Genomic DNA, 21,004 nt, shown 5'->3' on the forward strand with positions numbered 1-21,004 from the left:
TATATTTTAAATGGTCAATCCAACAGGGAGTTAACTAGAGGTTTCGCACAAAACAGTTATTGATGTATTTTAATTTCTACAGTCAAACTTAAATATATATATTAACATATAATTTGTTAACTTTTAATAAAAAATGTCTATAATGTTAGCAAACTACATTAGGGCCTAGAAATCTTTCGTAGCCCTTTGTCTTAAATGTCAATGTAAGGTATTATATCTTGGATTAATATTATGTTTACTGGACATGCCTGTATAAGAGAAATAGTAACTCTAGATTTGACAAGGCTTTAAAAGGCTCTCCTATTTTTTATATGATAATAATACCTTAACGAAATTGGTAGAGCTATATCAAGGAATTTTTTTATTAATCCAAGATTGTATCAATCTGGCATTGCATTAATTTTATTTTCTAAGAGGCCTAAAATGAGTAAAATTAAATTGTTTTAAATATATTAACGAAATTTCAAATACTTAAAGGCACAGTCATAAATGAAACATAAAACAAGTTCTGTTTTATGAATAAATAAAACCATTTAAAATGCATTCTCAGAACTTAAAAACATATTGACGTGAAATTATCTCCCAAAAAGGGTGATATTTAGAGATAAAAAACAAAGCATTGTGACTTAAAAATGAAGATAAACAATAAAGTTATTGAACATTTGTAATAGATATTAAAATTATTTTGCTAAATCACTATATCTTGCGCACATAGTGTGCGAAGCTTAAAGGAACTACTTATCATTATCAGCTATTCTGTAATCAGCAGAGATAGTTTCTAATATGGTTCGTATCTCTTGAAAATGAGGCCGCCTTTCAGGAGCATACTCCCAACAATGAAGTAGCAACTCATAAACAGCATCTGGCGTGTGTTCTGGAGCAGGAAGGCGATAGCCTAGAATTATTGATAAAAAAGAGTGAAACTCAAGTGATCAATTGCAAAACTCAAGTCATTGTGATTAAATTAAATTTTGGTAATACTGACCAGTATCAATTAATTCTCTCGTCTGATTGTTCGAAAGACCGCAGTAGGGAGTGCTTCCCAGCGACATAATCTCCCAAACTAATACTCCAAAACTCCAGACATCACACAATGATGTATATTTTCCTGAAATATATTATACACCAATAATTCAAGAACAATTAAGATATGTCAAGCTATGAAAATGTACCAAAATTGAGAGCTTCAGGAGCCGTCCATTTAATGGGTATTTGTTTCATTCCATCAGATACGATATATTCCTCTTCTTCTCGGGACATTCCAAAATCAGAGATTTTCACAACATTTCCAGCACCAACTAGACAGTTTCTGGCAGCCAAATCTCTAAAAATTTAATCAATTAAATTTTATTCCTTTATTCAAATACATGCTGCTATATAAAGGACAAAGAACCTGTGAATGCAGCCTTTACTTTCTAGATATTCCATTCCAGAAGCTGCCTGAATACTTAGTGTTAATAATTGGTTCATGGTCAATGTTCGGTTGTTATTTCGCAGGTATAAAAGCAATGAACCACCTAAAAATTTAATTGATTCTGTTATGCTGAACTACAAATCAAGTAAAACTCCTGTAAGTACCTGGTACTAATTCCATAACAATCATTATTGGTTGTTTCTGAACACATATTCCGATTAATTTAACTATGTTTGCATGGTCATATTGCTTCAAAATACGTCCTTCTTGTAAAAATTTCTTCTTCTGTTCATCCGGTAGATTAATACGACATGTTTTGACCGCAACCTCTTCTCCGGTAGATTTTAATACTGCCTTGTATACATCTCCAAAGTTTCCCTAAAAAATTATAATTATTTACTGGAATTTTTACTAAAATACTGATAAATTACCCTTCCAATTTTGTCAACGAGTTGAACGTCGTCGTTGTTTAGTTCCCAGCGTTCCTTCAATATTGGTTTTCTAAGCATGGCTCCAGAGCGAAATGTAACAGGAAGTTCGCAATTATGTTGATAATTAATTAATTCCTGTATGGTATTAAAAGCCGGTCCTTCAAACCTAAATTTCCCATCAACTGTCGTTTGTACTATGAAATGTTTATATCCCTGCCAATTAACTGACAGTACAATCTGAGATTCTTCGTTACGTAGCGTTTCACGAACCAAATAGTCACCATCAGCCACTAATAACCGTACGACTTCTTCTCGAGGGAGAACACCATGGAACCACTCCTCTTCACGCAGGTCCCTCATTTCACTAACAGTGACCTAAAATTATTCATAAAATCAATAAAAATAAAATCGGGAGCGAGAACCGAATTAACCTTTGTACTATCGTCATTTCCAATACTGAGTAAATCAGGAGCGGAATCATTGTGAACAATTTTACTGGCTTGATTCGAAGTATTATTTGGCACAATTCCACGAGGGGGAAGTTTAGGTGATTCACACTAATAAGAAATAATACATTCAAGAGAGTGTTGGATTAAATATAGAAGAATTTAACATACACTGCGATTAATGTGAAGCGTACTACGTATACGGTTTAGTACTACTTTAGCAGATCTCCCAACTTTGTGACTGGATATACTCATCGTTTCATCTTCTCTACACCTTGTATCTTCAAGTTCCAAGCCAGGAAGAGGGCCTTCGGGCCCAACGGAGCTCAATGGAGCGTCTAGAATTTCCCAAAGTTTCTTCAATATTTGTTCTTGACACTTTAATTCTCCGAGTTGTTTTCTTAATATATCCACAGCTCTTTTTTTGACACTAAGACTGAAAATTCCAAATGAAACATCAACAAACTTCTTCAATGTAGGTCAATTTTAAAATATCTTACGTTAATGCTGTTTCGGCAGTTCTCTGGAGAGCTGATATTTCGGTTTCATATTGGACCATTTGGTTTTCACGACTTTTAATGTCACCTTTAATTTGAGTTAATTTATTCCATACTTCTTCCATTTTAGACTTCAGCCCTTCAAATGTGAAATCATCAACTGTTATCTCACTTGGTTTTAATTTTCCAGTATAATCTTCCAATATTTTATCCTCAAATTTAAAAACAACTGGTTCTAAAGGCACAGATTTATTTTTTGTAGTAAACTCTTTGTATTCGTCTTCACCTGTTACTTTCTCAACCGTTTCCCTCATTTTCTTTTGAATGGTTTGAAAGCCTTCACTTGTAACATCCGTGTAATGAGAGTATTCTTTCAATATTAATTTTGAAGTGTCAACAGATTCTTGAAGAACTATTTGTTGATATTCTAACAAATCTGGTATTAAAGAAGTTCGCAGTATTTTCTCGTACTCTGAAGCTTCACAAAGTAATATAATATAATCATTATGAAATCGGTGAAGTTTTCGCGAAGTTTTCAGGTATTTCTCTTTAAGTTCCTCTAATTTTTTATTACTTTTCCCTAAACATACATAAAAAGTAAGATTAATCTGAAATTTTTTGTACTAAGAATTAATATATAACCTTTTATATATTGGTCTTCGTATTTGGCTTTGGCTATTTTCCATAATTCCATGCATTTTTCATATTCTATTTTAGTTTTGTAAGTATTTTCTTGTATCTATTCGTAAAAAAAATTTAAAATCAATCAAATGTATCATATCACCTTACACCTTCATTTGTGATACTCACAAATAATTACATAACCCCAATAATAAGCATTTGATAAATAGACTTAAATAAGAAATTGATTTTAAAACAATAAATAAGGGAATAATACCTTAATGAGATTTCCATGAATTCTACAATGTTCCTCCACATAATGTTTCCTTAAGGCACGTTTTTCTGATATTAGATTGTTTAGAGTGTCTAATGTACGGGAAGCTAAAAAATCTGCATTTTGTTTGACTAGAACGCTAAGGCTATTGGTTTCTTCAACGATAGAGCTCCAAGCCTACATAATAGCATTTCATTAAGAATATTTTAAGGCTTCAAGTATTAATAAAAAGTTATACCTTGGCCACTACGCTACTTTTGAGTTCGTCAGCTTGTTCAACCTTTAGTGCTTGGGTATGTATAGAATTTAAAGCAATTGCATATTCCTTATCACATTTCACCCGTAGCCCAATACATTTCCGCATATTTTCCAACAGACGTAGTTCCGCATCTTGCAATGAAACTAAAGCCTCATGTGATGTTTTGCTCTGTAAGTTTTTGGCAAATTCGGCAAAGCCCATTGATCACAGCTGTAATTGAACAAATGATTCACTCATTTTAAAATTACACTTTTATAGTAAGTTTGAGCAAAAGTAGATATTAATTCCACTTTTGGTTTGAGTAGGGGTTAGGCGTTGCCATTAAAATTTGTATAAAATATTAAAATTCTGTTGCAAAGGCTAAATTGTTTTCACAAATTACACTATGCGTAACAGTGAAGATTGACAATTTGTTCAATATATTTGAAACAGAAATAGGAAAGATAAATAATCATTACTTTTCTTTAAAAAATTATATTATTTTAATTCAAATTATTTTTTTAACAGACAATAAAGAGAGCGACACCATGAACTGGGTAGTATATACACAATTAAAAAAAATCACAAAACGACGGGTACGACTAAAACAAGGAAAACAAGGAAAACCCGGAAAACGAGGAAATCGAGAAAATTGAAGGAAAGCTACCAAATAGTAGTATGAGGGCTTGGTCACACCGCGCCCAGCAAGTAAACCGCGGATAATAATACACGAGGAATTTTTGCCGTGCGATAAACAAACGACGGAAAAATTAAATTACTATAATTTTTGTGTAATTAAGGGTGTTTATGAAGCAGCTAAATGCTAATTTTACGATACTTTAAATATAAAATTTGAAATTCGTAATTATAACATTTGGTTGCTAAATCGAGGAATATAGTAAACCGAGGAATTTTTAAATCATCTACAATCTCCGTCGCATCGGGCGATAGATGCCGCTAGTCCTGCAAATGGAGAAACCACGGAAAAATTAAATTACGAGTGTATACGAGTAATTAAGTTTGCTTTTTAAGATTCTAAATGCTAATTTTTGCGTTCTCGTCCCTACGATACTTTAAATTTAAATCAGAAATTTGTAATTATAACATTTGGTTGCTAAATCACGGCAAATATTAAAACGAGGAAAAATGAAATTTTTCGAATTTGAGAGTAATAAAAGCTATTTATTAACCATTTAAATGTTAATTCGAGTTTCTCGTACTTACGATGTATTAATATAAATCAGAAATACGTTGCTAAAACCATTTTCTTTGAAAACCCGGAAAATCTAAAGCGAGTAAAACGAGGATTTTATTAAATCATATACAATCACCATCACGTCGTGCGATAGATGCCGCTAGTCGTCCGGCGGCTGAATATTTCATTCTAAGCGTTTTCCTTCAAATGTACAAACCACGGAAAAATTAAATTACGATAATATTTCAGTATTTAAGAGTGTTTATGAACCAGATAAATGATAATTGTACGTTCTAGTGCCTTAGACAATTTAAATATAAAATTAGAAATTTGTAATTATAACATTTGGTTGCTAAATCGAGGAATATAGTAAAACAAGGAATTTTTGCGAGCGACTAAATCCCGGATTTTTTAATCATATACAATCGCCGTCACGTCGTGCGATAAATGCCGCTAGTTGTCCGGCGGCTGAATATTTCATTCAAAATGTGTTCCTTCAAATGGAGAAACCACGAAAAAATTAAATTACGATAATTTTCGAGTAATTAAGGGTGTTTATGAAGCAGCTAAATGCTAATTTAACGATACTTTAAATATAAAATCTGAAATTCGTAATTATAACATTTGGACGCTAAATCGAGGAATATGGTAAAACGAAGAGAAAAAACTTTAAAAATAAATAAATATCAAAGGAGCTGGTACTTCATCGATATAAAATGTATTTATTAGAATTTTCGGGAGCTTTCAGACCGTGGTCCTTCGTCAGCCGTTACATCGTTAATAGAGAAAAAAAGTATACGAAATTATTTATTTATTTATTTATTGAACATTTTAATTTTAAATTGTCTCTCTCAAGCCTTCATTACGAGGAATTGACTAAAACCCGGACTTTTCCGTTTTATACAATCGAAAACCTGGGTTTTCTTAACGCTACCACGTAGCCTATTAATACTTCCGTAGCCTCGACAAGTTTGGTCAGCTTCGACGTCTTAGATCAAAAGTTATGGCGCTTCGGAATCCGCGACCAACCAATATTTCGGTATTAATCGACGCTTTTACCCATGATTCCTTTCGAAAACCTGAGTTTTCTTAACGCTACCACGTAGCCTATTAATACTTCCGTAGCCTCGACAAGTTTGGTCAACTTCGACGTCTTAGATCAAAAGTTATGGCGCTTCGGAATCCGCGACCAACCAATATTTCGGTATTAATCGACGCTTTTACCCATGATTCCTTTCGAAAACCTGGGTTTTCTTAACGCTACCACGTAGCCTATTAATACTTCCGTAGCCTCGACAAGTTTGGTCAACTTCGACGTCTTAGATCAAAAGTTATGGCGCTTCGGAATCCGCGACCAACCAATATTTCGGTATTAATCGACGCTTTTACCCATGATTCCTTTCGAAAACCTGAGTTTTCTTAACGCTACCACGTAGCCTATTAATACTTCCGTAGCCTCGACAAGTTTGGTCAACTTCGACGTCTTAGATCAAAAGTTATGGCGCTTCGGAATCCGCGACCAACCAATATTTCGGTATTAATCGACGCTTTTACCCATGATTCCTTTCGAAAACCTGAGTTTTCTTAACGCTACCACGTAGCCTATTAATACTTCCGTAGCCTCGACAAGTTTGGTCAACTTCGACGTCTTAGATCAAAAGTTATGGCGCTTCGGAATCCGCGACCAACCAATATTTCGGTATTAATCGACGCTTTTACCCATGATTCCTTTCGAAAACCTGGGTTTTCTTAACGCTACCACGTAGCCTATTAATACTTCCGTAGCCTCGACAAGTTTGGTCAACTTCGACGTCTTAGATCAAAAGTTATGGCGCTTCGGAATCCGCGACCAACCAATATTTCGGTATTAATCGACGCTTTTACCCATGATTCCTTTCGAAAACCTGAGTTTTCTTAACGCTACCACGTAGCCTATTAATACTTCTGTAGCCTCGACAAGTTTGGTCAACTTCGACGTCTTAGATCAAAAGTTATGGCGCTTCGGAATCCGCGACCAACCAATATTTCGGTATTAATCGACGCTTTTACCCATGATTCCTTTCGAAAACCTGAGTTTTCTTAACGCTACCACGTAGCCTATTAATACTTCCGTAGCCTCGACAAGTTTGGTCAACATCGACGTCCTAGATCAAAAGTTGTATCAAAAGTATCGCGGAAAGAGTAAAACGAGAATAAATGAAATTAATAATAAAACGAGGAAAAATGAATTATACGAATTTCAGAATAATTAAAGCTATTTATTAACCATTTAAATGTTAATTCGAGTTTCTCATTCTTACGGTACATTAATGTAAATCAGAAATACGTTGATAAACCCATTTTGATAATAATTTTTTTAAATCACAATAATGATTAAACATTAATCTATGACTAAGGCACGTCCTATTACTCGCTTTTGAGCAATTGGAACTAAAAAATCGTTTTTAATTGTAGCAATTTCTTTTTAATGGCGGCCAATTTATATTAAATCCCTATATAACGGGCTTCGGCACCGCTTTGCGTTCGCTTGCTCTCGTGTCTCGCGTAGCCTTTACAAACAGCGATTATCTTACAGTGATGACGTCACTACATTAATAGCTATCAGTTAAATATTTCCCAAAGAGTCATACCATATTGAAGAATATTATAAACGTATGACATAACTAACTGCGTTTATTGACAACCTCTAGCAACTGTTTTTACATGGGCTTTTCCTTCAGTACCTCGCGACTGCAAGGAGTTATATATTTCGTAGAAACAATGGATTTAATCTTTAGGTATATAATATAGTCTATAGAAGCGGGAAATTTAAACATACGTGGGAGATTTAAAAAGATAGCATTATGAAACAACTTACAAGTTAGTCTTACATGAGCTTAGTATAAGCTCTTGTAAAGCGACTTGGCACAAAGTTTGAGCATTGTGGTATTTACTTCCGGGTGCAGTTCTCTGGTATACGAAATTTAATCTACTCAGAGAAAGCTGCCAGCCTCTTTTTCTTTCATTTTATTACAGGTATAGTTAACCATTTCGTAAAATGCTAAAGTCCACTGATTATGGAATTCAAATTCTTTCTCTACTGTAATTGAATGGTCGTCATAACAGATCCAACCTTCAGTCTTTTTTACGTATGTTATATAATGGCCAATTTTAGCGCGATGACCTTTTCGTATAATACAACTTTTCAAAGCGTATTTAGAACCTACTACGCTAATTTCGTCACTTAAATGGCACGATAAGTCATTTAAAAATTCACGGTTCTCATTTCGTTGGCAAAAACATAAAAGAACTCGTTTTTAAGAGGGTTTTATTTTTTCTACGTGTTTTGTCAGCTGATCACAAGTACCACACATTTTGTCCTCGGTTTTACCTTTAATATGATAATTTATGTGATCAATTACTGTTGGTTGGGTATCATTTGGCTGAACAATAAATCCACGGGAAAATACTTGGTTAATTTCTATCTCAGAATCGCAAGTGAGACAACTACTTATAATGGCCGTGTTTGTTAAACTTTCATCTGGAATTGAATTTTGTAGATATAACTGTATGAATTCAAATGGATCATGTTGTTCGCCTACAGATAATGAGTTTGTTTTCCACTCTATTACACCTAGAATATGCTTTACTTTAGCTTCTTCAATCGCTTTAGTCTGTTTAGAACAAAATTCCAACAAGAATGTTTTTAGGTTTTCATCGAGCACGGATTCGGGTGATAATAATTTAACTTCTAAAACTGCTTGAATCGTGGACGAAAACCAACAATTTTGATATCTATTAACTATACCCCTTCGTATTATATTTTGACAAAACAAACATTGCGTTATTTTACCATCAGTGTTTGGAAAACGCATGCATTCCTCGTGAAAGTCGTTTTCGCATAATTCGCATCGGACGCAAAGGCGAGTTCTAGTTGGACAGTAACAAATACAGTTAAACGGATTTGGTTTCTCACAAGAAGTTTTATTCTTTTCAAATTTGCGACTCAATTTAGTATATTTAACATATTTCGGCTCTAAAGTAGATTTTATTATCTCATTGCCATTGATTAGTTCAACCGTGCTAGAAGCTTTTTCGTTTTTGTTTGATGTCTCTAATTTACTTGAAGCTGCTATTTTTTCGATTTGAGAACGCAAACCAATTTCAGTTTCAGGTCCTACGGAAGTTTCATCTCCTTTAAAACGGGCATAAAATCTTCGCCCAGCTTGTTCGATGTCTTTTTTAGGCACATTTAAATCAGTGGCGATCGTTCTCCAGAAACACATGGTTTCGCATACTTTTAAACCTTCATCTTTATAATCCCTTTCCAAAATTTTGTAAACAAGTAATGCAATATCTTCATTTCTTATAAAGCAATAATCTTTTGGTTTTTTTTTGAAAACCATTTTACACTTTCAATTTTAGACTACCAACAAAGGTTTTTGTGTTGTCGAAAAAATATATGCTTGCAGATTCGAATTACTTGGAAAATTCTTCTCTTAAAGTTATTTTCCCCGATCTCGCGAGCAACTGGGAATTTGAGGTGGATAATTGTATTCCATATTACTATTGGACAAATGGACAACAGTTAATTTAATTTAGAAATATTATATTTTGTATTAAAAAATAGGTTCATTATATTCTAAACATTACTAATTTGGCAAATTCAAGGCCTTTTTTTGGAAAATATTAACGTTTTTTTTTGGATATTTTTACTTCCTTTTTTGATATTTTTTTTGTCTTTTTTGAATGTTTTATGCCAGCCTACCTTTAGCGGAGCCACTGAGAACTGTTCAAATAATAGTTACCCTTCAACTACAGGTTAAATTCTGCACAAAACCGATTCTTGGCCGTTACAACAAATTTATAAAGAGTGTTCAAAGTTACAAACTTTATTATAGTTGTTGAACTTAGACTTTGGCGTCTCTTAAAATGGTTTGAACGACGAAATAATTCACTGACCCGTGATAGCGGCATGAAGCGTAAAAAGCAGACCCTTTATCCCACGAGGCGGGGGTGGGGGGGGGGGGGGGTTAAACGGTGCTAAAACCAAGGATTTTATATATGAAATAGGATATGGTACTAGCCACAAACCCTGTATAAAAAAATTCCGGCTGCATCGAAAATGGGTTGACCTGTTACGACGCTCTCAAGGGAGTCAAGGCCAAATATGTTGGTATTGAAAATGGCCCAATTCTTTATAATATTATTTTAGAATGTCTAATTTTATGTCTATTCAAAGAAGATTATATACCGAAAGTAAAAATATTAAGTTTTAAACGATGGGTAAAAGCAAAAATTGCGTATATTCATTACCGAATGGAAGTATTTAAAACGCGAGTCATTGTTGATGATTTTTCCCGTAATCGAAGAAGTAGCAGACGGAAATGAAATAATAGACCCACGGCGTTGGACACGAAGGTGACAGCTAGAAAACTACATTATTTGGCCCTTGGGTGGTGACCAAAACGCCATCTATAAGTGGATATAAAATAAAATTAAAAAAATGAAACTGGCGATTTGAATTAGGTCTAAAAGAGTTTTTTTTATTTAAAACCTTAGAATAACCTTTTTAAGTACGTAAAATGGTTGGAAGTTGCGCAATTACTACTTATCGGAACTACTCGGTTAGTTGCAAAAAATATATCATTTCACAAGTATTACAATTCCAATTCGCATATTAAAATATAAGCCTATAACGGTTTTAAATCGTTCAATTTCCCTAGGTTTTCGCTTTCCAATCCTGAGCTACTAAATAAATGGCGACTTTCTATAAATCCATCACAACACTGTTCTAAATTATTCTACCCCTTGGACTCAATTATTTAATATATGAATTGTATTTATATGTAGATATATGTATCCATAATTAAAAGATTCACTTGCCTTTGTTACTGGTTTCGTATCATTGAATACATAGTTTGCACCTAAGGTCTCCATGGAAACCGGGATGGGGAGTAAAAAATTCGAACCCTTTTGCGCGTAGCTTCTAAATAGGTAGACATTTTGTTGGTCATCTCATCGAAACGACAAAACGTACGAAAATTAGATTTTTGCTTTAAAATTTTAAAATTAATATCATGAAAGGCCCTAAACAAAATAAGATAAGATTTTAAACCCGGGTTATTTAAATAAAATAGCAAATGACGACAGGAATATCTACGAAAAGAAGTTGTCAAAGTTTATCAATAGGCCTTTGACAATTACCTTCTGTATCGAATAAAATTACAATTTTCGGTCTCCCTTTTTAACTGAACTACTCGAACAATTTTTAACAAGGCAGTCAACCAATTTTAACGTGTAACTAAATTTTTAATCATTTTAAAATTATAAAAATCCGCAAAACGACGATTGAAACTGTTAAACCACTAGTTTTACTAAGAAATCTACACCAGCAAAATGGCGGAATTCTACGGTTCATTTTTGCTCAAATTACGTATTTATTCTTAGTGCATATATCATCTATGACGTAGGGATGCAAACTATGTATAGATATATTTCCAAATTAAAATTAAAATTCTAAATTTCTTTTGGATGGTCCGACTCTTCCGGGCATTGAGTTGGGAATATTAATCTAGAGATCCAATCGAATCTGCTCCCCGCGAAACAAGTTTTTGAAGTATTCCGACCACCCGTTGGGGGGATTGGTGGTCGTCCTCACACGGCCATCCACAAACTCTGCCTCCCAGACGCAAGGTATTACAGGAGTACGCCACTACTCCCGGCCTCTGAAACCAGCTTCCACAATGCTTTTTGAGGCGAACCGGGTGCAGTTGGATTACTATATTAGTTTTTCACCTTACCGACGATGGCGCCTTGATCTCCACCCCAGGGCAAAATACTGTAGTCTGCAAGCTGTCACCTCCATACTACCCTTTCGTAGAATTGTGGGTCTATCCTGTTTCATATCTCTATTGTTTTATCTCAAATGAGATTTTAACCACCCCGCCGGTCCCAAAGACTATGTCTACTCAGATATATACACTATATTTTATATTCCTGCGAAATTAAGAGTAATTTCTTCAGGAAATATGTTACATGTATATTAGTTTGTTGCTTTATTGCATAGTTTAAATATAATTATATATAGTTCGATATTGAGCGTGTAGATAGCGATATATTTTCTATACTAGGACCAATAGATAACACTATTTTGAAAACAATGAATACTTTTTTTCCGGGGTTACGAATGTAAATTTGTACGTAAATATCGATATTTAGGGTTTTTGGGAAAAAAACGGAAATTTTGGTGTCAAAAGAGAAATTTCACTTTGAGATTCTGGCATCACTGCATTTCTTTCTGCTAAGAGTTGCTATAGAGTACAGTCAGAGAGTGTAAAGTCGCTTCGCTACAGAGAGGCGCCTCTCTTTAAAAAATCCGTGGTACGATTTTATTCGCCGAGAATGTCCACAATTCCCGGGCGTTTGATGGCGCTAGTAGTATCTCCGGCGCGTGTTAGATTAGAGTTTGAGAAGACGCAAAAAAGAAAGTGTTTTAGGTATTTTTGCGAGTTTAATTTATTTTGAAATGTCTTGTTCGGCTAAAAATTGTAAATCGAATATAAAGGTAACCACGTGTCTGTCTTTTTCTTTCAAGTTTCCAAGGGATAAAGACCGGTGAATACGCGTTTTAATTTAATAATCCTATTCTAATACATTAACATTTCTTAAAACTTAATAGTTCTGCAGTGGCTGCAAAATGTAAACAGTGAAAAGCTCCAAAATAAAACTACAGATTACTTACACTTTAATCACGTATTTTGCGGGCTTCATTTCACTGACGATTGTTTTATGAATATCAAAACCAAAAACAGGCTTACACCATTAGCTACACCTACTATTTTTTTTGGAAAATTCCAATGAAACCACGGTTTTCCCTAGGTAAACTGAAGGCAAAAACATATCCCGCCATGGTCTCTTACTGCCTTATGTTCATTTATAATTAATTCAAATAGTAGCAAATGAAAATGCACCTGAAGATCATGTTACAACTACAACATGGTGTAAGGTAAACGCCGCACTACAAATGCCAAATTATGCCCTCCAAAATCAATTCAACGAAGAAAATGATAATTTATATAAAATATTCACAATGATGAACACTAGCTTTAAATGAAATTTTTTTTTACAGTGGATAAAGTCAATTCCTATGAATTTAAACCCAGAACTATCTATTGAATTCTATTCCATTTAAATATATTTGTACTGAACATAATTATAGCCATTCAACTAAACATTTTGACAATAATGAAAACGATAACATTGAAGGTTTCGTAGACTTCGGTCCATATGGAAGGTCAAAATAGTACGCAAATCAGGCCCTAGTGTTCATGGTGAATGACATAAAACTGAAATTCAAACTACCAATTGGTTACTTCCTCACAAAAGATGCTTGTCACGAACAGACTTTGAAGATATTGCTTCATGATTGCGTAACTCACCTAAAACGTATTGGCCAAAGCTGTAGTCTGTGACCAAGGAACAGGCAATCAAAATTTGTTCAAAAGTATGGGGATATCAGTGGAAAAGCCATTCATTGAAATTGATCCTCCACATCTCTTGAAAAGTGTGAGGAACAATTTCAAACGGTATCCCATAATAGTGGAAGGCAATCTAGTTTCTTGGGCAGTCCTAGAACATTTTTTCAAAATAGACCAAGAAATTGGTAAGTTTCAAAGCACACATAAGCTGAAACGTAAACATATCAAGTTACCAGCATTTTCTAACATGAAAGTCAGTTTAGCTGCCCAAATTTGCAGTCAAAGTGTTTCTAATTCAAATGGCCTGTTCACTGGGATTAGGAGAGTTAACAATTGAAAGCACATACACAGCAGATTTCCTCTTACACATGAATGGCCTTTTTGATTGCTGCAATAGCAGGACATTAAACAATGAAACACACTGTAAGAGAGCAATGACTGATCAATCCATCCACATACCAATGCTGAAAGAAAAATTGGAAAGGTTTAATACATGGTAGCTTCAGAACTGTAGGTATAAAACCTTACCTTGTATTGAAGGGTGGAAACTATCAATTCAGTCTTTGCTACTCCTATGGAATGATATAAAGGATAATTTTGGTTTTAAGTTCTTAGTAACTGGAAGAATTAGTCAAAGATTTTTAGAAAACTACTTTGGTTCCATTCGCCAATAAGGAGACAATTGAGATCATCCAAATCCTCAACAATACCAGGCAGCGTACAGAGCTGCATCAGTCAATAGCCTCTTAAAACCATCAGATTCATATTGAATTGACAATTTGGATGACTTTATTTTAAACAGACTCGTTTAAAGTACCAGCTCCTGGACCATGAAGAATTGTCCAAATATGATAACCATTGGGTTTTGCAAGGTAAAGGACAATTCACTGACGAAGATTTAGAAATTTGCAAAGCCATTGAAAGTCCAAACCTTCTAAAAGAAAATGTTCTTAATTATATTTCAGAATATTTAATTCACCGCTGCTATTCAAAACACATGTTCTACCATGGTTTTGGTATATTTAATTAAGACTTGGCCAGCCCATAAAATATTCCACTTTAGATTCCACGAATTTCTTTTGATATATTAAAAAAGTACAGTTGATAATAAACTTACTTTTATATTTCTTACGAAATCAACTGTTTTACTTAAATAGTTAAAATAATTCAACATCACAGCTGACTGAGCTGAATTCAACTTTAACCTATTGAGAGCAAAATTTATTTTTCTTTGATAAGCAATTTTACAGTGCCATCGTGTGTCCGGGAATTGCAAACACCGTCGTCTGTTTCTTCAACGCTCTCATGGGGAAAAAACGTACCACGAAATTTTAACATTACGGGGATAGGAAGAGGCGCCTCTCTGTAGCGAAGCGACTTTACACTCTCTGGTACAGTGCTACGTTCTTTGTTGACCGATTTTAATCCAATTGTTAGATTATAATCACATCGATTTTAATTATTTGCTGTGCTTTGCCATTGTGGTAAGATATCTTACAGGTTATTAAGTTTCTGCACAGATTTTGACTGTTACAGATTTTAAGATTTATATTTGTGGTTTGAAATAGAAACGGAGCAATTAACGCTCTAGTTTTACTTTCGCGTATTTTGCAAATTTTGCACTCACTTAGGGCTTAGGTCAAAACGAATAAAATTGAGCGTTACAAGTTACGTAATATAAACTCTTGAACTAATTTAAATTTTATCGTTACCATTTTCCTAACCTAAGCTGTATTATATAGAACTGAATCAAAGTTGTGTTACAAGTTTCGTAACATACAACTAGATCTCAATTGCGCCGATACAGGTAGGCTGACATAGGCTTTAGCCTATGTTGAGATTTTGAAGGGTATTAAAACTCCTCTTAAAGGGACCTCAAAATATTCAAAAAGCGGACCTCAAATATAATAATAATAATAATAATAATAATAATCAGCTAGGCTAATACCCAAGGCACCACCTTGGGCCTAAGGACGTAAAAATCTAATAAAAGGACTTTAAATATCCGAAAAGGAAGTATAAATATTCCAAAAGGAATTAAAAATATTCCAAAAGGACGTAAACACATTCCAAAAGGAAGTATAAATATCAAAAAAGGAAGTATAAATATCAAAAAAGGAAGTAAAATATTCCAAAAGGACGTAAACACATTCCAAAAGGAAGTATAAATATCAAAAAAGGAAGTAAAATATTCCAAAAGGACGTAAACACATTCCAAAAGGAAGTAAAAATATCCAAAAAGGAAGTAAAATATTTCAAAAGGACGTAAAAACACTGACAAAGGAAGTATAAATATCAAAAAGAACGTAAACATTTACAAAAAGGGCCTTCAATTTCCAAAATGAATTAAAGTTGATCGTTACAATTACTAGTTTTATAACTTAAACTGTATTATATAGATCTGAATCAAAGTTGAGTTACAACTTTCGTAACATACAACTAGATCTAAATTAAAGTTGATCGTTGCCATTAGTCTCTTAACATAGGCTATATGAGCACCATGGATAAAGAATTAACCGATAATAATTCTAATTTAAATGAGTCGACTGAATCCGGAGAAAACGGTGAATCCGGAAGAGAATCATCAAATTTTGATAATAATTCCGATATTTTCCGTCAATATGGAGAGTCACCCCATTATGGCAGCTTGGAGTTTCAATCCGAGCTTTCTTCGTCGGCCGCTAGTGAAAACCATTCAATCGTTGAATCTTCCTCTTTGATAAACGCTAACGATAGTAATCTGAAGACGGTTTGCCATATATGACTGACGTGTCTAAGCTGAGTAACACCCAAGCTCGCGATATTTTATCCGCTGTGGTGGACGGATCATTTGACGGAAATGTGTTGTCTCTGCAGTGTTCCAACATCAAAGGAGGCAATGTATACGTGCTTTCCACTAACAAAAAGTCGAAAATAACCGACTTGTTTTGTGACAAAATGATGTGGGTATCAAATGGTACGAGACAAGTCAAGCCTTTCAATTTGACCAAGCGATATTACTACATAAACCTTGGAAAGGACGGTGATATTGAAATTGCCAAAAATATTCAAAGAGAAATCATAACGTTTACAAATTCGGACGGAACAGTTTTCCCAGTAATCAAGTTCTACAAGGGTGACTTATCGCTTTGGGTGCCTAGAGCACACGGAAATTGCAAGACCGATAGACCTCGACGACCATTTGTCCGTACTATACCCTCTAGATTGGGAAGTATGAAGAATATGATAAGGACTAACAAGGAAACTCCGCAATCGGCGTATATTAACGCCCAAATTGATGGAAATAAAGAGCTAGACGAAATAAGGGAATCTGAAATCCCGGAAGATGTAAACTCGTTAAAGCCAATGGTTCTACCGAGAAATCCCAAACAAGCTCGAAACTTGAAATATTTCATCGGCTTGAAGAACAGGATTTGCACCGATTCGGTCTCGTCCGTACTTGCTTTGAAGGAAACGGTTTTTAAAGATGTTATTCGTCAAATTGACTTAACTGATGGTTTATGTATAGTGTTTGGACAACCGGAAGCCATTTCACTCGCTAAGCGGCTATTGCTAGCTTCAAAGGATGATTGGAATCTAAAACAATCCATTCATTGCGACACTACTTTCAAGCTGGGAAATTTCTTTTTGACCAGGGTCCTGATGCGAAATACCTATTTCATTGACAATCCCATTGTTCCGATATTACATCTCATTCACCAAACTAAATCGAAAGAGGTTCACGCTCGTTTTTGGCGCGATTACGTCGCTAAAGAACTAGAATTGGACGAACTGGGTGAAAATTGCCCCATTATTACCGACCGAGAAACGGCGATTTCCGAGGCTATAAAGGGAAGTTGCGAAATGGGTGGCCAAAACCTACTATTTTGTCATAACCATTTGAAACAGAACGTTAAGCGCTGGCTCGAAAAAGCAAAAACCACGAAAGATAATATGATAATTTTGAAAAGTCATTTTCGCGTGTTACTTAAATGCCGAACTAGAGAAGAATACGGAGCTAAATTATCCGAATAGATCTTAAAAGAAATTGATTTGAAAATCTTCATCGGTTCATTGTGTAAATTGGCGCGTGCTTGCTCGGAAGGGATAATCTTATTGGCTAAGACAAATGCAGATAAATATTGCTAAGCCCACGTGATTCTATTTTATTATCAGAATAAATAATTACACGTGCGACGAAAAAATGGGCGATATCATCGAGATTCACGCGTTTTTAATTTAAAAACCCTTCCTTTTGACGGTTTTTATTTTGGAGCGAATAATTTCTTTTGGCGTCTATATCGACCTACGTGGCCATCCGAATTTGTTGATTACTTCAATGATAACTTAGACGAGGATTTGAAAGAGCGAAGTATCGCGGAACGATTCCTGAAATACGCGGCGTTTCAAAATGTAAACGAAGGCCCGACCACTAATGCCGCCGAGAGTTTGAACCGAGATTACAAACGGGCCTTCGAAGGAAAACAGGCCGCTTTCGACACAGCAGTTATGTGCGTTTCTTTGCACCAAAACAATCTTTTGAATGAAGCCAATCGCGGTTTTCACGGAGAAGGTCATTACGAACTGAAACCCGAATACCAAGGCCTTGATAATTTGACGTTACAACTCAACGTAGCCCTGACCACTAAATTCGACATAATAGAAGCAGCTCGGAAGGGTATCATTCCAGTTGACTCCGAAGCCGACAAAGAGAAAGAAACGGGTAGATGGTCTCAGAAAATATTAGCGAAGCTTTGCGTCAGAGATAATTTAGTAACACTCGTTACTAATCCGCTTTTGTACCTTGTGAGAAATCCGTGTACAGAGGAGTGGCACAATGTAAATCCTAATAACAAGAAAAAGCCTTGTAGCTGCAGATTTGGAAGCAGCCGCTGCTTTCACGTGTTGGCGGTAGAAATGATTCGGAGAAAGGAAATTTCCGATCAGATTCCGAATGTTCCAACACTGACAGCGATAATGAGAAGGAAAGGTTCTGGGAAAAAGAATTTTAGAAACCCCAAACCGGACGGTAAAGAAAGGTTCGAGAAATTAGATTCGTACATACCGTCGAATGATTCTATCGTAAGTAGGAAAAGTGAATTGACGCCTTTAAATACGTCAAGGCTGGATTTCAACGATGAGAGCGACGGTTTACCGACGCCAAATTCCATTTCTAGTACCCCAAAGAAAACGGTAACTTTTAAGACGCCAGCTAAAAGAAAGACGTCGACACCGATTAAAAAGACAAAGAAAACTAAAGTGGTGAAAACTATTGAAACGGACAAATGGAGTACGGTGACCGAAGGATTAAATGTACGCGTTCCGAAGAGAAAGACCGCCGATGATGGTGCAACCTTAAGCCCAAAGATTACGAAAAGAGGAACCGCTGGACCAAGCCTCGACGATTTTGGGGAGTTGATCTTTCACGATCCTTGGGATTGTTCTCCAGAATGTCAACGAGATCTTCTTGAAAATAAACAGTTTTTTAGTCTGAAACCGACAGAGTACATAGAAGACGTCATCCTTAACCAGTGTATGGAAAACTTAATAGGAAACAGCGAACGCAGTGATACGACTCTGTTTATCAGCTCAAATTTGTACGCGTTAGCCGCGACCAAAGATTTCGAAGTGGAATCTTTTGAGCAAGTACAAAATTTTCTGAAAGAAAATTTAAGTAGCAAAGAAAACATCGTTGTTTTAGTTACAACAAACATTGATCGCGGCTCGCATTGGCTATTAGGACTTATTTCTAAAGGCAGGAATGAAATAGTTATTTTGGACTCGCTTTCGGTGAAATTATCGGAAGGGGACGACGTGAAACATGAAATATTGTCGACTTGTTTCATCGTTCTGGAGAAAATAGCCGTAGCTGCTTTTAACGATAAGACGGGTAATTGGAAACACGTTTATCCCGACAACGTCCCTACCCAAACAAACGGTTTCGATTGTGGACTGTACGTCGTCGCCAATCTTTATTGCGTTTTGAATAATTTGGTGTACGCAGACACGTTATGTCCGAGGTACGACTACATCGATAGCGAAAAGGGACGCAATTGGCTACATCACATAATAAAATTGACGAGTGTAAATACGCCAAAAATGCTTCCATCTGAAGCCGAAAAAGATCCAGGCAATGTCATTGAGGAAACCAAAGAACCCATTGACCCGGAATATCTTAAAAAAGTTTTCAGTAAACCAATAAAACTGGTTGTATTTGCAAACGATTCACTCGAAACCGAGGAAAGGAAAAATATTGTTTTAAAAATGATTAGTGCGGCTGGGTTAGATTTGAAAGAAATATTAAAACGATTGATGGAGATTGATAGCTATTATGACTGCTCTGATAGAGATGAGGTGCTACTTTTCGAATCGGACGTTAGGGACGCCTTCAACTCTCTGGGAAAGCACTATTTACCCGTAGATTTATTAGACATATTGGGAAATCCTGCTGACCCAAATGTTTTGGGGCCCAAAGACAAAGACAAAGAAGACCGATACGCAAATTACAGGTGGGCCAAAGATCAATACAACGATTGGTGTAATACTGGAAGTCGATGGCCCGAAGTGTCTAGCCCTACGGGTACTGAAAAGCCCAATTCAAACTGCTGATGAAAGATGGGTTGCTTACGGAAGGCACGGGTTAAAAGCCGACTTTCATTTTCTTAAAGAGCATATCCGCTTAAGAAACCATTTAGAAGTTTGGATTAAATGCGAACAGAGACAAAACCCACAATTATCACGCAGAGAAGCTTATGCATTGTTAGATATACCGGAGAATATGCTAAGGGCCATAGCCCTTTACGAGGTTACCGTTGAAGACGTTCCTAAAGTTAGGGGTCTCTCGCCATGTCGAAGACGATTAGAATATGAAGAAGAATTAAGTGAAAGATTGCCCAGCCCGGTAAACGATCAAGGCTATGCCTTAACTGAAGATACCAAATTAACGATCTATGACCGATCAGGAGTTCAAAAGGCGTTCGACGAAAATGGAGCAATCGAAGCAACGGAGAAAAACGAAAAGCTTATTCTCAAAGCATCCCATGTAGAAACTGTCGGAAATAAAAGCAACAAAATGTCGACGCAAATAAAAAAGTCGTTCGAGGGTGAAACTAAAATGACCTCTAATAACGTCAAATGACAAAACCGAAGCACTCGTATGTAACGATGAGACACTAGACGTAAGGGAGCCCTTCGATGGTCGTTTAGATAATATTCTCGTTAGAAATGTTTTAAGAAGCGATTTTGATGATGAAAACTTCAAGACTTTGAAAGCTGGCGAATGGATCTCCTCGAGTGTTATAAATGAAGCAATGGCTGTCTTGATTAAAAAAATTAATATCATGCCGCTATTTTCGTACCATTACGAATACGTTTACAGCGATCTTTTCATAGCGACGAATTCTTCGGCTAACCTCCAGCGAGTAGCCACTTACCTTCGCGTTAACGAAGC

The 21,004-nt window shown here is 35.5% G+C and overlaps 1 protein-coding gene across 2 annotated transcripts; it reads right to left on the reverse strand.

Moving 5' to 3' along the window:
* Positions 1–459: 459 nt before the first annotated feature.
* Positions 460–4,515, reverse strand: FER (tyrosine-protein kinase Fer). Of its 2 annotated transcripts, none has more exons than XM_090163233.1 (13): positions 4,401–4,515; positions 3,922–4,152; positions 3,687–3,860; positions 3,431–3,527; positions 2,792–3,368; positions 2,463–2,727; positions 2,277–2,402; positions 1,846–2,220; positions 1,579–1,792; positions 1,394–1,517; positions 1,173–1,324; positions 986–1,108; positions 460–895 (listed from the first exon to the last, which is right to left on the reverse strand). In XM_090163233.1, exons 2-13 carry the CDS (start codon positions 4,141–4,143, stop codon positions 735–737), a joined length of 2,610 nt encoding a protein of 869 aa, XP_090019359.1. In that variant the 5' UTR covers positions 4,144–4,152; positions 4,401–4,515; the 3' UTR covers positions 460–734. The 2 variants fall into 2 exon arrangements, with proteins under 2 accessions (XP_090019359.1, XP_090019360.1); XM_090163234.1 differs by lacking the exon at positions 4,401–4,515 and adding an exon at positions 4,325–4,358.
* Positions 4,516–21,004: the final 16,489 nt, after the last annotated feature.

Source organism: Leiobunum rupestre, chromosome 11, assembly GCF_980474605.1.
Source record: "Leiobunum rupestre chromosome 11, qqLeiRupe1.1.hap1, whole genome shotgun sequence".
In the NCBI taxonomy this organism is placed as follows: Eukaryota; Metazoa; Arthropoda; class Arachnida; order Opiliones; family Sclerosomatidae; genus Leiobunum; species Leiobunum rupestre.

Excerpts from the sequence above, each read along its gene's own strand:
- FER (XM_090163233.1), bottom strand. The coding sequence starts at position 4,143 with ATGGGCTTTGCCGAATTTGCCAAAAACTTACAGAGCAAAACATCACAT. Across the intron at positions 2,403-2,462 it reads CGCTTCACATTAATCGCAGT|TGTGAATCACCTAAACTTCC; the intron begins GTATGTTAAATT and ends ATTTCTTATTAG. Across the intron at positions 2,221-2,276 it reads GAAATGACGATAGTACAAAG|GTCACTGTTAGTGAAATGAG; the intron begins GTTAATTCGGTT and ends GAATAATTTTAG.